The sequence below is a fragment of the Trematomus bernacchii genome, unplaced genomic scaffold (assembly GCF_902827165.1).
Source record: "Trematomus bernacchii unplaced genomic scaffold, fTreBer1.1, whole genome shotgun sequence".
In the NCBI taxonomy this organism is placed as follows: Eukaryota; Metazoa; Chordata; class Actinopteri; order Perciformes; family Nototheniidae; genus Trematomus; species Trematomus bernacchii.
In genome coordinates this window covers 21,365,309-21,384,062 of record NW_022987564.1, presented here as the reverse complement: position 1 = coordinate 21,384,062, position 18,754 = coordinate 21,365,309, and the positions used below count along the sequence as shown (strand labels likewise).

The 18,754-nt window shown below is 37.7% G+C and overlaps 3 protein-coding genes across 9 annotated transcripts in view; 2 read left to right on the top strand and 1 right to left on the bottom strand.

Annotated features, from left to right (window-relative positions):
- The window catches only part of LOC117477954 (collagen alpha-1(XIV) chain-like), a 206,395-nt gene that overhangs the window by 8,515 nt on the left and 179,126 nt on the right, over positions 1-18,754 (bottom strand). For all 6 annotated transcript variants that reach the window (XM_034124781.1, XM_034124782.1, XM_034124784.1 and 3 more), the window contains 6 exons: positions 4,477-4,572; positions 4,124-4,177; positions 3,191-3,244; positions 2,959-3,012; positions 2,151-2,222; positions 1,049-1,084 (listed from right to left, as the gene is read on the bottom strand). In XM_034124781.1, coding sequence (XP_033980672.1) covers positions 1,049-1,084; positions 2,151-2,222; positions 2,959-3,012; positions 3,191-3,244; positions 4,124-4,177; positions 4,477-4,572 — 366 coding nt within the window. The remainder of the gene's footprint in view (positions 1-1,048; positions 1,085-2,150; positions 2,223-2,958; positions 3,013-3,190; positions 3,245-4,123; positions 4,178-4,476; positions 4,573-18,754) is intronic.
- Positions 7,928-11,797, top strand: LOC117477956 (CD209 antigen-like protein E). Of its 2 annotated transcripts, XM_034124789.1 has the most exons (6): positions 7,928-8,173; positions 9,108-9,227; positions 9,313-9,338; positions 9,381-9,569; positions 10,071-10,189; positions 10,921-11,797. In XM_034124789.1, exons 1-6 carry the CDS (start codon positions 8,029-8,031, stop codon positions 11,057-11,059), a joined length of 738 nt encoding a protein of 245 aa, XP_033980680.1. In that variant the 5' UTR covers positions 7,928-8,028; the 3' UTR covers positions 11,060-11,797. The 2 variants fall into 2 exon arrangements, with proteins under 2 accessions (XP_033980680.1, XP_033980678.1); XM_034124787.1 differs by having other exon boundaries at positions 9,313-9,569.
- Positions 15,296-18,464, top strand: LOC117477960 (C-type lectin domain family 12 member B-like). The gene is made up of 5 exons (XM_034124793.1): positions 15,296-15,420; positions 16,374-16,493; positions 16,579-16,814; positions 17,316-17,434; positions 18,166-18,464. The coding sequence occupies exons 1-5, from the start codon at positions 15,378-15,380 to the stop codon at positions 18,314-18,316; spliced, it is 669 nt and encodes a 222-aa protein (XP_033980684.1). The 5' UTR covers positions 15,296-15,377; the 3' UTR covers positions 18,317-18,464.

Genomic DNA, 18,754 nt, shown 5'->3' with positions numbered 1-18,754 from the left:
GATGCAGAGTGCAAAATGGAAAATGAAAGCCATATTTTGAAGAAAAATCTTGAAATGTGCCAAGGTGCATTAGACAAAAGGCATTCATTATTCCTATGTGCTTGCTCATTTAAGGGTTAAAGACATTTGAACAGTTCTGAAAAACGCAGCAGCTCTTTGGTTTGGAAATACCCACATGTAGCTGCTCACAGACACAGAACATCTTGTTATCGCCCTCACAGGAAGAAACACGCAACACTGATAACAACCCTGCGTAAGTACTCTTATGTTTTATCTGGTGAAATGTCTTTGGTCCCTGAAAACTTGGCATAAAACACCTTAGGCAATCTAAAAGTATATAAATAACAGGTACATCTGATTAAATAAGGAATATTGAAATGCAGTGCAATACACAACACGTAAAGCTTGAGCTTCATGAGGGTAATATTTCTGTCAGCTGTTTGAACACCTCTTGAACACAGGCACTATAAAACCATACGCTGTGGGTTTTATTTAAGAAGCAGCTCAGAGTATGGGGAAGTTATTAACCCTGAGTGAAGTGTCCCACAGACCGCAGGCAGAGAGCTGTGGTCTGTGACTGACAGAGCACAGGCATGTTACAGCACAACACACACTCTGCGCAGCCTTCACATCACTAAAGAGTACACACACACACACACACACACACACACACACACACACACACACACACACACACACACACACACACACACACACACACACACACACACACACACACACACACACACACACACACACACACACAGGTGCATTTAGTTTCCTCTTTCTAGAATGTGACAGAAGATTGAGGCAGTTTGAGTATCTATGTTTGTCTGCCTCCATCTTTGTTTTTCTATGGCATGTATTTGCATTCTTGCTACCTGCACATCTCACATTTGATCTGAAAACAAGTCATAAGTAGAGGATGCATTACTGAGTAGTGAAAAAACGATGTTTCTTTACAGTTTTTAGCTTGGACCTGCTCCTGTTCGTTTATGCTGGTGTGTACACATGAGTTTCTTCATTCTAAAACATGCGTTACACTTACCCGTTCACCTTTCTCCCCCTTGCCTCCCAGAACACCCTGCAACAGAAAAGAATCAATGAAAAAAGGAACAAAAAGACATTAACCTTAAACGCAACACAACCTGTTCAGAGTTATAACTGTTCATTGCTCAGGTATACGTCTGCATATGTATGTTCCTCCTGTGTCCTCTCTGCTTTACTGTACTTGGATTCATTTAGAGCCCCACTCATTTAGTTGACAATGTATTCATTTGTTCCTATCAGGAAAATGTACTTAATTAAGTTGTCTGTTTAACATTTGAGGGTTTTATAAGAATTCCATGTGAAAACAAACCAACAAAAAACAGATGATAAGTTAAATAAGCTTCAAACACACACATTTTAAGCACTGACTAATGGTACGTCTGTGCAAGTATACGTTTTTGTCCATCACAGCACATTACAGTTGGACCTTTAGTGGAGGGTATGAGAAATGGTTTGCATTCAACAGACAATCTAATTCAAACAGATCCGTGTCCAAAAGCTGAACTTGACATTAAGACATTTAATATAAGATGGTGTGGTCATTAGTGAGGCTCTCTGTAGTCCTCCCACCTTTCTGTAAACACATATACACATATTCTAAGTTTAGACACCTTAAATCTCAATGTTCTTAATGATATATGAGACTATTGGATCAAACTGTAATTGATGTACCAAATTGGAGACATATTTAGTTGTAGGCATTCATCCTGTGAAAGTTCAGAGTGGTAATGGGAGTAACTGCTGAGAACAGGAAGCAGGGCTTTCTTTAGTAGGATTAGTAAAACTGTCAAAGAACAGTTTTAGGAAGGAAGGCTCTGACTTGAGGTGATCTCCTCAGGTTTCATGAACACGGCTCTCTGGCCCACATTTGAGTGTGTGTGACATGTGGCTGGACAGGAAGAGGTTAATCCTGCTGACAGACCCTTACTCTAACCCCTCTGTGTGTTTGACAGACTCTGTGAAGCCTGACTGACACCACTTCCTGCCTCCTGGATATTTACAACAACTGCTTTTGTCAGAAGGATAAGGGAGAACATGAAACCATGTGTTCCTGCTTCAGGTGTGAACCCTCACTGGGGTCAGCAGACAGACACACTCACCGGGGGGCCCAGTTCTCCCTGTTTCCCTGGAGAGCCGGGGTTACCCTGGGACCCCGGGGCTCCTGGCGTCCCCTGAAGAGACACAGACAGATATGATGAGGAAGATTCAGGATCAGAGGACACTTTATAGGCCGGTCAAAAGAAGAACACACAAGTGAAGATAAAACAACTTAAATATACTGCTTTTATTCACATGCCCCTGGGTGTGAAGATAGACATTTTATATATCTTACCTCACTACAAGTAGTAACATCATAATTAACACTCAGTTCAGGCTGACATATTGTTTAACTGTTTTTATTTGTATTATTATATATGTTTATGAAGTTTACTGAAGAAATCAGCTGCATTGATTACAAAAAAATGCAACATACATATGGTGTTTTTCATTTTGTTTAACATATTAGCCTGCTAATCACATCCAGGTCAATTTTAATATTTGTATTTATTTTATGCATGCATCCATATATGCATTTAACTGCTAACATTCACTAGCTTTTTGCGCACTTAGTGGATGTGAACTGCTTAATAAGTGACCAAAGTAGGATCAATATTAATTTGTGATTCAAAATAGTTTATATCGTTGCATGTTTTTATAAGAGTGTTGAATAAAATGCCAAACATAAGAAGTTCATGGTGGTTTACAGGATTTTGGTTCCAATGGATCGGTGTGATGTTAAAAAAAGACGAGAAAACAGCATCAAGTCTGCAGTTCCAATTCAAATCCACCGTCAGGTTTCCAGAAGGTGAACTTGGAGGCACCTTTGTCTGAATAAGCTGACAAAGACAACATTTAATAATCACTTACAATAGTTCCTGAGGGGCCCGGTCTGCCCTGGGAGCCTTCTTTGCCTAGCAGGCCCTGAGGGGGAGCAAAACACAAGCAGGTTAGAATAAAACATGTGGGCGTTCAGGTGTATTCAGTATGTGAGAAGGTGCTGCTCCTGATATTTCCCAGCCTTGACTCAATCTAATCTAACAGACTGACTGTGACCTGGCATATCAGTCTATGGACACTGCTGCAGTAGTTATTGACTCACTCTGACTCCTGCAGGTCCTTCTCGGCCTGGAGCTCCAGGTCTGCCAGAAACTCCCTGAAACAGAGAGCAGAGGTCACTGAAGGTCACACTCACACAGGCTCAATATACACACATTCAACCAATTACAGGAATATTACAATAACCTGACTCATGTGACTGAGTGGAAACTGTGTCAAAATGTTTGATGAATAATTACCAGGACTATAAGAAAAAAAAGAATCTTATTTTTAAGTACATTTTATAATATATAACATTAGAGCTGTCATATCTAAATAAATAGAAAAATAAGAGTAGTAATAATGCTTCTGATCAAATTCATCTTTACATGAATGCCACTAAGAATACGATGAACCATGTCACTTTAATGTCCGGAGTTCACTTCGGGCTGGGACCGAAACAAAGGAAAATATTGATCTGTTCCGTTTGAAACTGTTGTTGCACAAACTCTGTAAGCATAATTCCTTCTGCCGAGTCACTCAGGGAAAAGAAATAGATTTGAACAACAGAAATCGACTTTTGCAAATGGCACCATTATTCAAAATCTGACAACAATTTCCTTCCAAAATGTCATGTTGGTGGTCATGTTGGTGGTAATATACTGTAGAGCAGAAATGACTTGTGGGTGGATCTGTGCAAGCAACAGACAACAGCACACGGTTTAATGTTACGTCAACACAATGATAATTCATTTCAATCTAGAACTAAAACAGTCAAACGTCTTTGAGAAAATGGTAGGAATTTTCTAGGTACTTTATTCAGATGTATGATTCACATGTTGATCATGCAGACCTAACACAATAGTATTCTTTATCAAATGGATGTCTGGAAATGACACAATAATCCCACAGTATAAGTTTTCTCACCTTGACCAAAATGATACCAAACATGCTTCAATGGACAACTTTTATGTTGTGTTTGCAATTTCTATTTTACCTGTATTCCTTGTGGTCCAGCTTCACCTTTCTGTCCTCCCTCTCCTGGAGCACCCTGCACAAAAAAAATGGTACAGTATGTATATGGTTGATATATCATGGAATTACTAAACAACATATTTGCAATCATGAAGACATTTTTACAAATACTGAATCACATCTGAATTAAAAAACAAACTGTCAGGGCAGCTATATTATTCTGTAAAACAAATGTTCTCCAAAAGTACAGAAAACATGAGAAAACATTGTTAAATAGTTAAATATAGGCAAAAGAGTGGGGGTAGTATCAGGTATATACAGCTGATGACCTCAGTTCTATAGTGAGGCAGGGAGCTGGGTGTGTGTGTGTCTTACTGGGCCCCCCATGATGGAGCGTCCACTCGGTCCCTGTGGTCCTTGGGACCCCTGAGGTCCTGGTAAACCTGTGTCCCCGACTGGACCACCTGGTCCCTAGACAGAGAGAGAAAGAGATACAGACTTTAATGTTGGCACGTATGTATTGAACACTTTCCCAGAGGCTTGTTGCTGATTGGCTAACCTCCACAGAAAGATGTATATTATTCCCAGTTCCACAAGAAACATGAGTCTGCCTGTGTTGAGGCCTTTTATATTTGACCATAAATAACAACATTTATTTTGGTTACATTAAATAAAACTGTGTAGACTAGATTGGTAGATGGGAGGAGTCAAAGGAATGTTGTAAAGATTGTTACATTGGCATATTTTTCAAACGGGCTACAGTGAATCTCAAACCAGATATCCGATTGAAAACTGTTTAAAATACTTCCTGGAAACATTACACTTGACAATTTCGCAATTTCATAGCTTTCGACTTGCCAAATGTAAACTGTGAAAGCGGTATTAATAACAAAGACTAAGTTAGTAAGGGCTAAATACTAAATGTCAATATTATCCAAATTGAATGATGTTACTCTAACATCATAAACACTGGAACAAGTGATGAGTATCCGTTTTGTGGCTGATCTGTCATTTTCTAGTCAAAAACATACTTTGACCATTCCTCAGAAAGTAAAGTTAAAGGTTAAATCCAAACACTTCGGTTTTGTTTTATAAAGAGTCATCATGTTCTGCTTTGATATCTTTTTCTGCTGATGGTCATATTTTAAAACCCCATTTCAAGGGTGTAACATTATGGGATTAGTTTTGTTTCATAAAGGTAAAGCAACACTTTCTCAGAATCAAGCAAAACTAAGAGTTTAAGAGAAAAAGAAACTGAGTCAAGCAAAATACATTTAATTTAAAAAATAAAAACATAAGTTGCAAACAAATCATTTGTGTAACCATGTAAACTATAAGTATTTTTTATTTGTTTTAACACCTCTTTTTGTTTGCAGTTCTCTTTGCTTCTTTCTCAATGATCAGACTTTTGATCTCGCTGCAGCTCTTCTCGTTTGCGCTCCCTCATTTTTTGTTTTCAATTCAGACACAAACGTCCCAGGTGGGCGGGACTTTCAGGGGTGCGTCCCCATTGGCTACTCAGTCCTCCGGCGATTGGACAGTGCAGCTGTGGTAGCTGAGCATGGACAGAACACCCCCAGAAGAACCAGCATTTAAATTATTATAATACTACAAGTGAAAATATATGTAAGTATTGATCATTTGTGTTGTTTGTGCTGTACTATACGGTCTGTTTCTTTATTGTGTTAAGTGAGAAATAAGGAAAAGCTGTGCTATGAGAGTTAGCTTTTGCTACCTTTAGATCCATAACAATGCAAGCTAAGTAGCCTACAGTTAGCTACATAGCTAGCAGTGAGTGAGTGTTCAGACACCGGCACACACACTCAAACGGACTCGTGTGCCTGACTCTACCAACAGGCTTTCATGATTCTGTTTAGATATGCAAGTATAAGCCATGATAGCTTATTTTATTAACACGCTCATTTGATATGAAAATCAATGGAGGCTGAGTTAACTTAGTAGGAAAACCTACCGTCCATGATGCCCCTGAGCTGAGTTTTATTTGTTAACTTCATATTTTTCATTTCCTAAAACATTTATTTTCCTCTCATATTAACAGTGTGGATCATTGAGACAGCGTGGCGTCCAGAGGTCTTATCCCGTGTTCCCACTTCCTCTGAGGGGACAACATCAGATCCACTGAGGGGGCATGAAGAAAGACCTGCACCAGCTTCTGTTATCACTTGCTCAGTGTCATTTCATTTGACCAAATGTCTTTACATATACATTTAATAGATTTGATTATTATCCACCTTTTTGTTTTATGTCCTTTATTTAAAACATTCTTTGAGACTTCATCTTCTGGTTCAAATTTCAATAAATGTAATTTGTATAATTACTCTTTTGTCTTTATTATACATGACAATGTTAGAGATTCCATTCAAATCTGTTGATTATTCATATCTTCCTCAGGCTAGGAATAGTATGTCGAGTTTTTAATGCTAAATGTATATCATTTTCTCACATGATATAGAATGAGACAACACAGTTTTTATCCATTGTGTATAAATGCTTCAGCTCTTCAGACCAACATAGTAAGATGTGAGCATGTTCCTAATTGTGTTGGTATGCAACCTAGGTCTGGTCTCTTTAATAAAGCAAATCTGCCACTTTTATATTGTAGAATTTGTTCAATTAAAGCAGTCTATAATTGTTTGTCCTAAACATAGCAATATATGCTTTTGAAATGTAACATGTCTTTGAAAAAATAACAGTATACAGTTTATAATGTGTATCACCTTTAGCTTGAAAATACATAGATGTGTTTTTTTAATATATAAAATAAATAAATAGACAGACACTTTATCAATCCCAAATTGGGAAATTATTTTTACAGCAGCAGTGTGTTCAGGTGTTCAGGTATTAAAATATTTAAAGTTGGAATAAAGTATAAACTACACAACACAAGTATAATGCACAGCAATCCATAAGATAAGTCAGATATTTTCATGAAACTCCCCAGGAGACACCAACACTAACGTGGCTGAGTGGACTCTGGAGTTTGCTGCATGAGTTGCACTGTATGATCTGTGGTGTAGTGGGCTGTCACTCAAAAACTGAGTAGCCAATGGGGACGCACCCCTGAAAGTCCCGCCCACCTGGGACGTTTGTGTCAAAATCAAAAAACAAAAAATGAAGGAGCCAAAAGAGAGAGCTGCAGCGAGAGCAAAAGTCTGATCATTGAGAAAGAAGCAAAGAGAACTGCAAACAAAAATATATGTTAAAACAAAGAAAAAATACTTATAGTTTACATGATTACACAAATGATTTGTTTGCAACTTATAGTTTTATTTTTGAAATTAAATAGATTTTGCTTGACTCAGTTTCTTTTTCTCTTAAACTCTTAGTTTTGCTTGATTCTGAGAAAGTGTTGCTTTACCTTTATGACACAAAACTAATCCCATATGACATCTGATTATTTGATATGATGGCTGAGAGGAAGTGACGGTAGAGATGTTATCAGAAGATGTCATGTTAGTAGTCAATATTTGAGTCAAAGCATAATGTTGCTTCAGGATGCTATGTTAAAAAACCAGGGCATTTTAAAACCATCCGTCTTTTCATGTTGTTTTTTTTGCATGTTTCTATAAACATTTTGCATATTCAGTGTTCTTTATTCTAGACTTTGCAGTCTATTTGATCAAACTAGAGCAGCAGCATTGATATTTAAACGTGATCAGTGAATGATCAGCGTCCTGCAAACCCTTTTGAATTCTCCAGCATGCTTTACAAACCACATCCTTATCAGAAAATCAAGGTTATCAGCTTTCATACTTGCATGTTGACTGAGGACGGGTTTCATAAGCTCAAAGGAAGTTTGAAAATATCGTAGTTACACAATTTGTTTTGACCATATATTCATGCTACTCCATACTTCTTGTTGAACACAGAGCAAAAGCATTGGACTTTTTCGTTTTTTCTTGCCAAATGTCTTCCAACATTTATGATGACATAAACTTGAATGTGAGATACACCAAGGGAGCGAGAGAGGACAGGGGACAGAGAGAGGAGAGACTTGTCGACATCTACGATAGTGCGGGCACCGAAGATCGAGTTCTCAAACAGGATGGAGGTACGTAGGTATAAAATACTGTACACAATTTGTACATGTCTTAAAGACTATGTACTTCAAAGCCTGTATAAGATTAATTTGTAGTTTGCCTTACATCTGACACGTTTTACACTGTTATACATTTGACCACCTTTACACTTAAGCAATTAATAGTTAGACATGTATTTATATGTTCTTTTCTTTTTACGATTATCCTTTTAATTATTAATGAATGTGTGACAAAGATTACCTTTGAAATATTAAAATGCACTCACTGTAACATAAGGGTTGGATCACATGTGGTCGCACACTGAGCTCCAAATGTATACTACTGATTTCTCGTCCTGTAGTTTATTCACAACAGCAAATTGACAAATCAAGCATATCTAAAATACCATGATGAAAGTGAAATATCTTAACATTAGAAAGTGTACCCACAAAGCAGGAAACAATTGATACAAATATGTTTAGTGTGTGGAGACCTCTTAGGCCATAACCCAAAAAACCTTGCTGTTTGTGAATTTGTCCCACGTTGAGGTTTGATTAATTGTATATAACATTACATTTAGTTTAGTTGACGTTTTAGTCCAAAGCATCTTGCAACAGGTGCAATCAACCATGAATATATATGCTTAACCTTTATGTTGAACACACAAAAAAGTGACGCTTTGTTTCTCATTTTATCAATGTGATTAACAATGAACACATAGCTCACATTTGGCATCATTATCAAGTATTAATGCTCAGTTTTTATGCCTGAGAAGCTGCTGTCTGACATTGAGGTCACCTATTTGTCTTTTTGGGGAGTTTTGCCTGCACTTGGCTGGCATTATTTTCTCACTTCCAACTTCTATCTTGTTGGTGGAGAATACGCTGACATGAAGGAGGAGAAGCCCAATAGCTACTCCAAACATTTGTTATCAAAATGTGCTCTATGTGTACTTTGCACCTCCAGGAGCACGCAGTGAAAATCATCCTCCATCCGTCCAAAGAACCCGCGTCAGAGCTGCTGCACTGACTTTAGGTCTGCTGTGTCTCCTGCTGCTGGTTGGAGTCATTGTCCTGTCCACACTCCGTGAGTTCCTCCTCTTTACTCTAATGATCAGGGCATTCAAGATATTGGTTTGATGTTAAAATCGTTTTGTTTTGGTTATTACCAGATATTTCAATGCAGACCAAAATTGAGGAGCTGCAGACCAGAAATGAGGAGCTGCAGACCAGTGTTGAGGAGCTGCAGACCAGTGTTGACAAGCTGAAGAACAGTTACTGCTCGGATACAAATAACCAGACAGGATGGAGGAGATTAGGATGCCGTTGTTACTTCAAATCTACTGAGGTGAAGAACTGGACAGAGAGCAGGAGAGACTGTCTGGAGAGAGGAGCAGAACTGGTGATAATAGGCAGCAAAGAAGAACAGGTGAGTGTTTGTGAGGTAATGTAAGTCTTTGCATGTGCAGTGTAAGAGTGCAAGATGTTTGATACATGCAGCTAATCACTTTGACTTTGATGACTCTGAGCTTTATACAGTATTTGTGACACGTCATACTTTCACTTCAATGTATTTTAGTCAAAACATTTAAAATATGTTTTACTCCAAAAACATTGTTTGATTGTATTATTTAGATTGCATTTGAAGATCTGATAACAGTAAATATATAATTATACAAAATCATGCTGTTGTCTGGTAAAAATAGATTAGAAAAACAAAACACGTTTTCTTTTGATACCTGGATATCATTTGCAAACTTACTTTTTCACTTTAACAAACTTGAGTGCATATACATTCATTAGATATGTTGTAAAGATTTTCCTAATATGACTATTTTAGTTGTTGCAATTGTTTTAAAAGTCCTGGTTAAGCTGTTCACTATAATTGTCAGTACATTTTAAATGATGATTGTTTTTGCAACATTTTCAGGATTTTACTAGTGAACTGAGTAAAGCTGAAACTTCCTGGATCGGTCTGCGGGCAGTGACAAACAAAAAGCGTTGGGTTGATGAATGGAAATGGGTGGACGGCTTACATCCCACATTCAGGTAAGAAACATTTAGATTATACTTGTATTATTTTTACTAATATATTAATAATATAAAAAATGTATCTTAATATAACATTTAAATACTAGAAAGAAATCCCTGTTAATGATAATTAATCCTTCAACTTGGAATTTGTATATAATTGAATATTGTCAATTTGTATTAGCACTGCTTCAATTCAACCCATGGTTTAAAGATGACATCACAACAACACGATGTATGACTCTGTTGGGCTGAAGCCAGCATTACTTTGTTTCTGTGCACTATATGTACACACTCTGTACAATTGAAATGATGTTGTGCCACCACATGGCTCATACCTAAAAGCAGGATTTGCCAGTTATGTTTTGTACATACAACATTGAAAGAGGTTGAGCGACTGACCTCAGCTTTTGCCACCATGGATAATGAAGTTGAAATCAAATCTTCTATTCTGAGGTGTACCAAGTGCAAGACCCTAATGAAGTCAACATGTCCCTTAAGTGTCATTCTTAAATTACATTTACAAGACATTGCACTCACAATAATAATAATATAATAATAATGGGTTCCATTTATAAAGTACTTCATATTTGATTTCAAATCCTGAAGTGCTACAAGCAGTGAGCATGAACAGTATAAATAGACATTACACAACACGGTAGAATTAATAAAAAGCAATGAACTGATAAATAAACAAGAACTGCTTCTTTATCAAATATAATCTTTTGTGTTCCGTGCTTTTTCTACAGTGCCTGGAAGAGTGGCCTGGACATAAAACCTCTGCACGGGGCTCTGTCCACAGCATATGTAGATCTGGACGGAACATGGACACAAACCAACAATGGATCTAAAAGATGGATCTGTGAGAAACAGATCTCCTTTGTGTGAGATGCTATTTGATTGTGATGTAAACCCTTTGATGCATGCCATTTTGACTTCTCTTTTTCCAATCATTCTAGCTGTCCTCACATTAAAACCTATATAATAAAGGCAACCATGAGAAAATGAACTGTCCTGAATCACTCAGAAGGGGAAACTGTACAAAAAGAATAATGCTAAAAAAGGTCAGAGAGATTCCAAAATGAAAAAGGATCCAACATTGTACCATTACTAGATTTGGTTTGATGGAAGCAGTAAAGCAAATATCAGCGTGTCACAATAATCATTTCAGGCCTGAACTACAGTAGTGAAAATACTGTATGTTATTGTCAGGGTTGGGAGGGTCATTTTGACTGTTTTGTTAAAAGATCTAGTATAATCCAGACATCAAAATAAGAAAGCAACTTCAATTGATATGTTTATGTTACTTTTGGATTACCTCAATAACAAAGATGCAAATTAAAACAGGAGAAAATAAATATAGGTAAGATGACTTTGATTTAAACAAAAATGTTAATTAGCTTTTTAGGCTTCAGTGATACTTTAAGCAGTGTTGTTGTTTGGAGTGTGCTGCACGGGTTGACTCAGTATCAAAATAAAAGTTGGAGAATAACTTTTCTTCCTCAAACGTTGTTGAAAATGTTTGATGACTTGTTTAGATATATAGATAAGATACTTTATTTATTCCAAAATTGGGAAATGATTTTGTTCAAGGAGCAGTGTCAAGTAATACACAAGTTACATTTTTAAAAGATACAATAATAAAAATTAAATTAAAAGAAAAAGTAAGGACATTTGTGTTTGGTAGATTATTTCTTTGTTGTAGCAATGTTTTTTGGCAATAAATATTATACTGTTGGGAAGCCTGTTTTCTTACCTTTCCAACGGTACCACATTTGTGAGGAACTTGCATTTGTGGGATGAGCAGCAGAGCTAAGTATGTGGGCTGCGCCCATGACAAATGTGACAAATCTCCTCTGCCAATGCCAAACAGCTTTTTTCTGTTGACTCTTGTTTGGTGTTGTTTGGTGGATTGGATGATTGAAGTCTGATAAAACCAGACATATTGGAAACAATTTATTGATACAAATGTATTCATTTAACAAGCAGCCTCAGTAGCGTGTGGAAGAACCAAACACAGCCACAACAGCCTCTCCTCCTCATGCTGTCACCAGCCTGCTCACACTCTGCTGTGGGATGGCATCCCATTCTTCAACCAGCATTGTTGTGTTGGTCCCTCTGGCACGGACAGCAGGGCCAAGTTGATCCCACAAGTGTTCAATGGGGTTGAGGTCAGGACTGCAGGTAGGCCATCCCATCCTCTCCACTCCTCCTCTATCGGTGCAGCAATAAGCAAAGCGTTCCCTGCGTCTTCTCCACACTGTGACCCTACCATCCAAGTGCCTTACGCAGAATCTGGACTCATCGCTGAACATAATGTTCCTCGGCATGTTGAGGTTCCAGTGCTCTGAACATAATGTTCCTCCACATGTTGAGGTTCCAGTGCTCTGAACATAATGTTCCTCGGCATGTTGAGGTTCCAGTGCTCTGAACATAATGTTCCTCGGCATGTTGAGGTTCCAGTGCTCTGAACATAATGTTCCTCCACATGTTGAGGTTCCAGTGCTCTGAACATAATGTTCTTCCACATGTTGAGGTTCCAGTGCTCTGAACATAATGTTCTTCCACATGTTGAGGTTCCAGTGCTCTGAACATGTTCCTCCACATGTTGAGGTTCCAGTGCTCTGAACATAATGTTCCTCCACATGTTGAGGTTCCAGTGCTCTGAACATAATGTTCTTCCACATGTTGAGGTTCCAGTGCTCTGAAGATAATGTTCCTCCACATGTTGAGGTTCCAGTGCTCTGAACATAATGTTCCTCCACATGTTGAGGTTCCAGTGCTCTGAACATAATGTTCCTCGGCATGTTGAGGTTCCAGTGCTCTGAACATAATGTTCCTCGGCATGTTGAGGTTCCAGTGCTCTGAACATAATGTTCCTCCACATGTTGAGGTTCCAGTGCTCTGAACATAATGTTCTTCCACATGTTGAGGTTCCAGTGCTCTGAACATAATGTTCTTCCACATGTTGAGGTTCCAGTGCTCTGAACATGTTCCTCCACATGTTGAGGTTCCAGTGCTCTGAACATAATGTTCCTCCACATGTTGAGGTTCCAGTGCTCTGAACATAATGTTCTTCCACATGTTGAGGTTCCAGTGCTCTGAAGATAATGTTCCTCCACATGTTGAGGTTCCAGTGCTCTGAACATAATGTTCCTCCACATGTTGAGGTTCCAGTGCTCTGAACATAATGTTCCTCCACATGTTGAGGTTCCAGTGCTCTGAACATAATGTTCCTCCACATGTTGAGGTTCCAGTGCTCTGAACATAAGGTTCCTCCACATGTTGAGGTTCCAGTGCTCTGAACATAAGGTTCCTTCACATGTTGAGGTTCCAGTGCTCTGAACATAATGTTCTTCCACATGTTGAGGTTCCAGTGCTCTGAACATAATGTTCTTCCACATGTTGAGGTTCCAGTGCTCTGAACATGTTCCTCCACATGTTGAGGTTCCAGTGCTCTGAACATAATGTTCCTCCACATGTTGAGGTTCCAGTGCTCTGAACATAATGTTCTTCCACATGTTGAGGTTCCAGTGCTCTGAACATAATGTTCCTCCACATGTTGAGGTTCCAGTGCTCTGAACATAATGTTCCTCCACATGTTGAGGTTCCAGTGCTCTGAACATAAGGTTCCTCCACATGTTGAGGTTCCAGTGCTCTGAACATAAGGTTCCTTCACATGTTGAGGTTCCAGTGCTCTGAACATAATGTTCCTCCACATGTTGAGGTTCCAGTGCTCTGAACATAATGTTCCTCCACATGTTGAGGTTCCAGTGCTCTGAACATAAGGTTCCTCCACATGTTGAGGTTCCAGTGCTCTGAACATAAGGTTCCTTCACATGTTGAGGTTCCAGTGCTCTGAACATAATGTTCCTCCACATGTTGAGGTTCCAGTGCTCTGAACATAATGTTCCTCCACATGTTGAGGTTCCAGTGCTCTGAACATAAAGAGATACAGACTTTAATGTTGGCACATATGTATTGAACACTTTCCCAGAGGCTTGTTGCTGATTGGCTAACCTCCACAGAAAGATGTATATTATTCCCAGTTCCACAAGAAACATGAGTCTGCCTGAATGTCTGTCTGTGTTGAGGCCTTTTATATTTGACCATAAATAACAACATTTATTTTGGTTACATTAAATAAAACTGTGTAGACTAGATTGGTAGATGGGAGGAGTCAAAGGAATGTTGTAAAGATTGTTACATTGGCATATTTTTCAAACGGGCTACAGTGAATATCAAACCAGATATCCGATTGAAAACTGTTTAAAATACTTCCTGGAAACATTACACTTGACAATTTCGCAATTTCATAGCTTTCGACTTGCCAAATGTAAACTGTGAAAGCGGTATTAATAACAAAGACTAAGTTAGTAAGGGCTAAATACTAAATGTCAATATTATCCAAATTGAATGATGTTACTCTAACATCATAAACACTGGAACAAGTGATGAGTATCCGTTTTGTGGCTGATCTGTCATTTTCTAGTCAAAAACATACTTTGACCATTCCTCAGAAAGTAAAGTTAAAGGTTAAATCCAAACACTTCGGTTTTGTTTTATAAAGCGTCATCATGTTCTGCTTTGATATCTTTTTCTGCTGATGGTCATTTTTTAAAACCACATTTCAAGGGTGTAACATCTGATTATTTGATATGATGGCTGAGAGGAAGTGACGGTAGAGATGTTATCAGAATATGTCATGTTAGTAGTCAATATTTGAGTCAAAGCATAATGTTGCTTCAGGATGCTATGTTAAAAAACCAGGGCATTTTAAAACCATCCGTCTTTTCATGTTGTTTTTTTTGCATGTTTCTATAAACATTTTGCATATTCAGTGCTTGCTTTTGGGTTAAAACCTTGTTCTTTATTCTAGACTTTGCAGTCTATTTGATCAAACTAGAGCAGCAGCATTGATATTTAAACGTGATCAGTGAATGATCAGCGTCCTGCAAACCCTTTTGAATTCTCCAGCATGCTTTACAAACCACATCCTTATCAGAAAATCAAGGTTATCAGCTTTCATACTTGCATGTTGACTGAGGACGGGTTTCATAAGCTCAAAGGAAGTTTGAAAATATCGTAGTTACACAATTTATTTTGACCATATATTCATGCTACATAAACTTGAATGTGAGATACACCAAGGGAGCGAGAGAGGACGGGGGACAGAGAGAGGAGAGACTTGTCGACATCTACGATAATGCGGGCACCGAATATCGAGTTCTCAAACAGGATGGAAGAACGTAGGTATACAATACTGTACACAATTTGTACATGATCTTGGTAAAAATGTCTTAAAGACTATGTACTTCAAAGCCTGTATAAGATTAATTTGTAGTTTGCCTTAAATCTGACATGTGACACGTTTTACACTGTTATACATTTGACCACCTTTACACTTAAGCAATTAATAGTTAGACATGTATTTATATGTTCTTTTCTTTTTACGATTATCCTTTGAATTATTAATGAATGTGTGACAAAGATTACCTTTGAAATATTAAAATGCACTCACTGTAACATAAGGGTTGGATCACATGTGGTCGCACACTGAACTCCAAATGTATACTACTGATTTCTCGTCCTGTAGTTTATTCACAACAGCAAATTGACAAATCAAGCATATCTAAAATACCATGATGAAAGTGAAATATCTTAACATTAGAAAGTGTACCCACAAAGCAGGAAACAATTGATACAAATATGTTTAGTGTGTGGAGACCTCTTAGGCCATAACCCAAAAAACCTTGCTGTTTGTGAATTTGTCCCACGTTGAGGTTTGATTAATTGTATATAACATTACATTTAGTTTAGTTGACGCTTTAGTCCAAAGCATCTTGCAACAGGTGCAATCAACCATGAATATATATGCTTAACCTTTATGTTGAACACACAAAAAAGTGACGCTTTGTTTCTCATTTTATCAATGTGATTAACAATGAACACATAGCTCACATTTGGCATCATTATCAAGTATTAATGCTCAGTTTTTATGCCTGAGAAGCTGCTGTCTGACATTGAGGTCACCTATTTGTCTTTTTGGGGAGTTTTTGCCTGCACTTGGCTGGCATTATTTTCTCACTTCCAACTTCTGTCTTGTTGGTGGAGAATACGCTGACATGAAGGAGGAGAAGCCCAATAGCTACTCCAAACATTTGTTATCAAAATGTGCTCTATGTGTACTTTGCACCTCCAGGAGCACGCAGAGAAAATCATCCTCCATCCGTCCAAAGAACCCGCGTCAGAGCTGCTGCACTGACTTTAGGTCTGCTGTGTCTCCTGCAGCTGGTTGGACTCATTGTCCGGTCCACACTCCGTGAGTTCCTCCTCTTTACTCTAATGATCAGGGCATTCAAGATATTGGTTTGATGTTAAAATCGTTTTGTTTTGGTTATTACCAGATATTTCAATGCAGACCAAAATTGAGGAGCTGCAGACCAGAAATGAGGAGCTGCAGACCAGTGTTGACAAGCTGAAGAACAGTTACTGCTCGGATACAAATAACCAGACAGAATGGAGGAGATTAGGATGCCGTTGTTACTTCAAATCTACTGAGGTGAAGAACTGGACAGAGAGCAGGAGAGACTGTCTGGAGAGAGGAGCAGATCTGCTGATAATAGGCAGCATAGAAGAACAGGTGAGTGTTTGTGAGGTAATGTAAGTCTTTGCATGTGCAGTGTAAGAGTGCAAGATGTTTGATACATGCAGCTAATCACTTTGACTTTGATGACTCTGAGCTTTATACAGTATTTGTGACACGTCATACTTTCACTTCAATGTATTTTAGTCAAAACATTTAAAATATGTTTTACTCCAAAAACATTGTTTGATTGTATTATTTAGATTGCATTTGAAGATCTGATAACAGTAAATATATAATTATACAAAATCATGCTGTTGTCTGGTAAAAATAGATTAGAAAAACAAAACACGTTTTCTTTTGATACCTGGATATCATTTGCAAACTTACTTTTTCACTTTAACAAACTTGAGTGCATATACATTCATTAGATATGTTGTAAAGATTTTCCTAATATGACTATTTTAGTTGTTGCAATTGTTTTAAAAGTCCTGGTTAAGCTGTTCACTATAATTGTCAGTACATTTTAAATGATGATTGTTTTTGCAACATTTTCAGGATTTTACTAGTGAACTGAGTAAAGCTGAAACTTCCTGGATCGGTCTGCGGGCAGTGACAAACAAAAAGCGTTGGGTTGATGAATGGAAATGGGTGGACGGCTTACATCCCACATTCAGGTAAGAAACATTTAGATTATACTTGTATTATTTTTACTAATATATTAATAATATAAAAAATGTATCTTAATATAACATTTAAATACTAGAAAGAAATCCCTGTTAATGATAATTAATCCTTCAACTTGGAATTTGTATATAATTGAATATTGTCAATTTGTATTAGCACTGCTTCAATTCAACCCATGGTTTAAAGATGACATCACAACAACACGATGTATGACTCTGTTGGGCTGAAGCCAGCATTACTTTGTTTCTGTGCACTATATGTACACACTCTGTACAATTGAAATGATGTTGTGCCACCACATGGCTCATACCTAAAAGCAGGATTTGCCAGTTATGTTTTGTACATACAACATTGAAAGAGGTTGAGCGACTGACCTCAGCTTTTGCCACCATGGATAATGAAGTTGAAATCAAATCTTCTATTCTGAGGTGTACCAAGTGCAAGACCCTAATGAAGTCAACATGTCCCTTAAGTGTCATTCTTAAATTACATTTACAAGACATTGCACTCACAATAATAATAATATAATAATAATGGGTTCCATTTATAAAGTACTTCATATTTGATTTCAAATCCTGAAGTGCTACAAGCAGTGAGCATGAACAGTATAAATAGACATTACACAACACGGTAGAATTAATAAAAAGCAATAAACTGATAAATAAACAAGAACTGCTTCTTTATCAAATATAATCTTTTGTGTTCCGTGCTTTTTCTACAGTGCCTGGAAGAGTGGCCTGGACATAAAACCTCTGCACGGGGCTCTGTCCACAGCATATGTAGATCTGGACGGAACATGGACACAAACCAACAATGGATCTAAAAGATGGATCTGTGAGAAACAGATCTCCTTTGTGTTAGATGCTATTTGATTGTGATGTAAACCCTTTGATGCATGCCATTTTGACTTCTCTTTTTCCAATCATTCTAGCTGTCCTCACATTAAAACCTATATAATAAAGGCAACCATGAGAAAATGAACTGTCCTGAATCACTCAGAAGGGGAAACTGTACAAAAAGAATAATGCTAAAAAGGTCAGAGAGATTCCAAAATGAAAAAGGATCCAACATTGTACCATTACTAGATTTGGTTTGATGGAAGCAGTAAAGCAAATATCAGCGTGTCACAATAATCATTTCAGGCCTGAACTACAGTAGTGAAAATACTGTATGTTATTGTCAGGGTTGGGAGGGTCATTTTGACTGTTTTGTTAAAAGATCTAGTATAATCCAGACATCAAAATAAGAAAGCAACTTCAATTGATATGTTTATGTTACTTTTGGATTACCTCAATAACAAAGATGCAAAT